The following is a 1685-nucleotide window of genomic DNA, read 5'->3' on the forward strand; positions in this document are numbered from 1 at the left end:
GAGGGGGGGGGGGGGGGGGGGGGGGGGGGGAGAAAAAAGTAAATCCATCTCGTTTCCTTTCAAAAAAATTTCCACAACACAATTTCAGAAGGAGCAAGTTTGTCTGACACTTACCTTTCCATCAATGGGATTACCCAATGCATCGACAACACGGCCCAACAGTTCATCACCAACTGGAACATCCACGATGGCACCGGTCCTCTTCACAATGTCCCCTTCCTTGATCAGCCTGTCATTACCAAACACGACAACACCAACATTGTCGGGTTCCAAGTTCAGGGACATACCCTTTAAAAAAAAAAAGAAAGGTGATACCAGCAAGTAATGGGATATAACCAGGAACAGGCCTATCCAAACATGTCATTCAGCTATCAGAAAAGACTCCTTTTTTGCAGTGTGTTCAGTATCTGTTAAGGAATTACTACCAGCAGCAAATCAAAACTGTAAGTTTTTTGGGCCTGCTCCAAAACAAGATGACAAGTCATTTTTAATTCAAAAGAAGTGGTAACAAGCAGTTTTAGAAAAGCCAGGAAACTCCTTTCTTTCAATAGAGAGTTTGTGCGATTGTATTACTTTGACAGCACTGCTCCATTTTAAAATTTCATTGTGTAAAAAAGCATAAACATTGCTTCCTGGGAAGACACATCGAAGACATTTACTTTCTAAAAATGTTCACTTTAAAGTTCTAATAGTTTAATATCAGAACAGATCTACAGAACTCAAAACAAGGAAAACACAACAAATTCTCTGCTATCCTTTAAAAAGAAGGGATTCAGCATCTAATGTAGCATGTCTTCAAAGAATTGCAGAAATAAGTTCCAATGGTGAAGAACCACGGGAAAGAACTATTAAATTTACCTTCAGTCCAGAAGAAAATTCCACCATTTCTTCTGCCTGAACATTCCTGAGGCCATATACACGGGCAATACCGTCACCAATTGAGAGCACACGCCCAGTCTCTTCCAGCTCAGCAGAAGTGTCAGCTCCCAAGATACGTTCCTCAAGAATAGAGGACACTTCAGCAGTGCCTATCAGGCAAGACAAATTTTAGATGAGAGTTGAATTTGCTAGATAATTATAATTAACACAAGCTTAAAAGACAACTATATCTAGGATCTTGGTTAGCATATGGATTTAAATACAAGGCAAGTTTACCAAGATGAAAGGCAGCAATAGTTTCCCTGCTCCTACAGCCAAGAAGGGACTCTTATTAGCCAATATCAATGTTTCTGCAAGGCAGCACTGTGATGTTAAAAACCAAAAAAAGAAAGCAACCAATCTGAAAGTATCAGGAGTCTCTTAGCTCACAAAGAGGAAAAAAAAAAAATGGACTAGAATAAGACCCCCTGAAACAAGAAATTAGATGTTATGAGGCCCTAATATGGATCCAAGTGTAGATCTAGCCTTAGGGAGGCTTCTATATCCCCATCCCTTTGAACAGATGACTGAAGTCCTTTAAGTGTAGAAACGCTGAGTTTAAGTCAACTTTATGGCATTTACAACCTAGAATTACAAACCTGTATTGTGTTGATGTTCAGAAGGACAACTGAGAAGTGAGAGGAACCAATTGGTTATTAAAAAAAAAAAATCGTGCTTGTAAGAAGCAAAATAACCTGTTTAATTATTTTACTTGACTTACTGGAACTCTGTTACCTGTGTTGCCAAACCGGGGGGGGGGGGGGGGG

At 39.8% G+C, this 1685-nt stretch overlaps 1 protein-coding gene across 1 annotated transcript in view; it reads right to left on the reverse strand.

Moving 5' to 3' along the window:
- Positions 1–1685, reverse strand: part of ATP5A1 (ATP synthase, H+ transporting, mitochondrial F1 complex, alpha subunit 1, cardiac muscle) — a 13446-nt gene that overhangs the window by 8964 nt on the left and 2797 nt on the right. Inside the window, exons 3-4 of the mRNA XM_019518112.1 lie at positions 859–1028; positions 115–288 (exon numbers count right to left, since the gene is read on the reverse strand). Coding sequence (XP_019373657.1) covers positions 115–288; positions 859–1028 — 344 coding nt within the window. The remainder of the gene's footprint in view (positions 1–114; positions 289–858; positions 1029–1685) is intronic.

The sequence above is a fragment of the Gavialis gangeticus genome, unplaced genomic scaffold, assembly GCF_001723915.1.
Source record: "Gavialis gangeticus isolate Ggan-Ray unplaced genomic scaffold, GavGan_comp1, whole genome shotgun sequence".
Taxonomy (NCBI): Eukaryota; Metazoa; Chordata; order Crocodylia; family Gavialidae; genus Gavialis; species Gavialis gangeticus.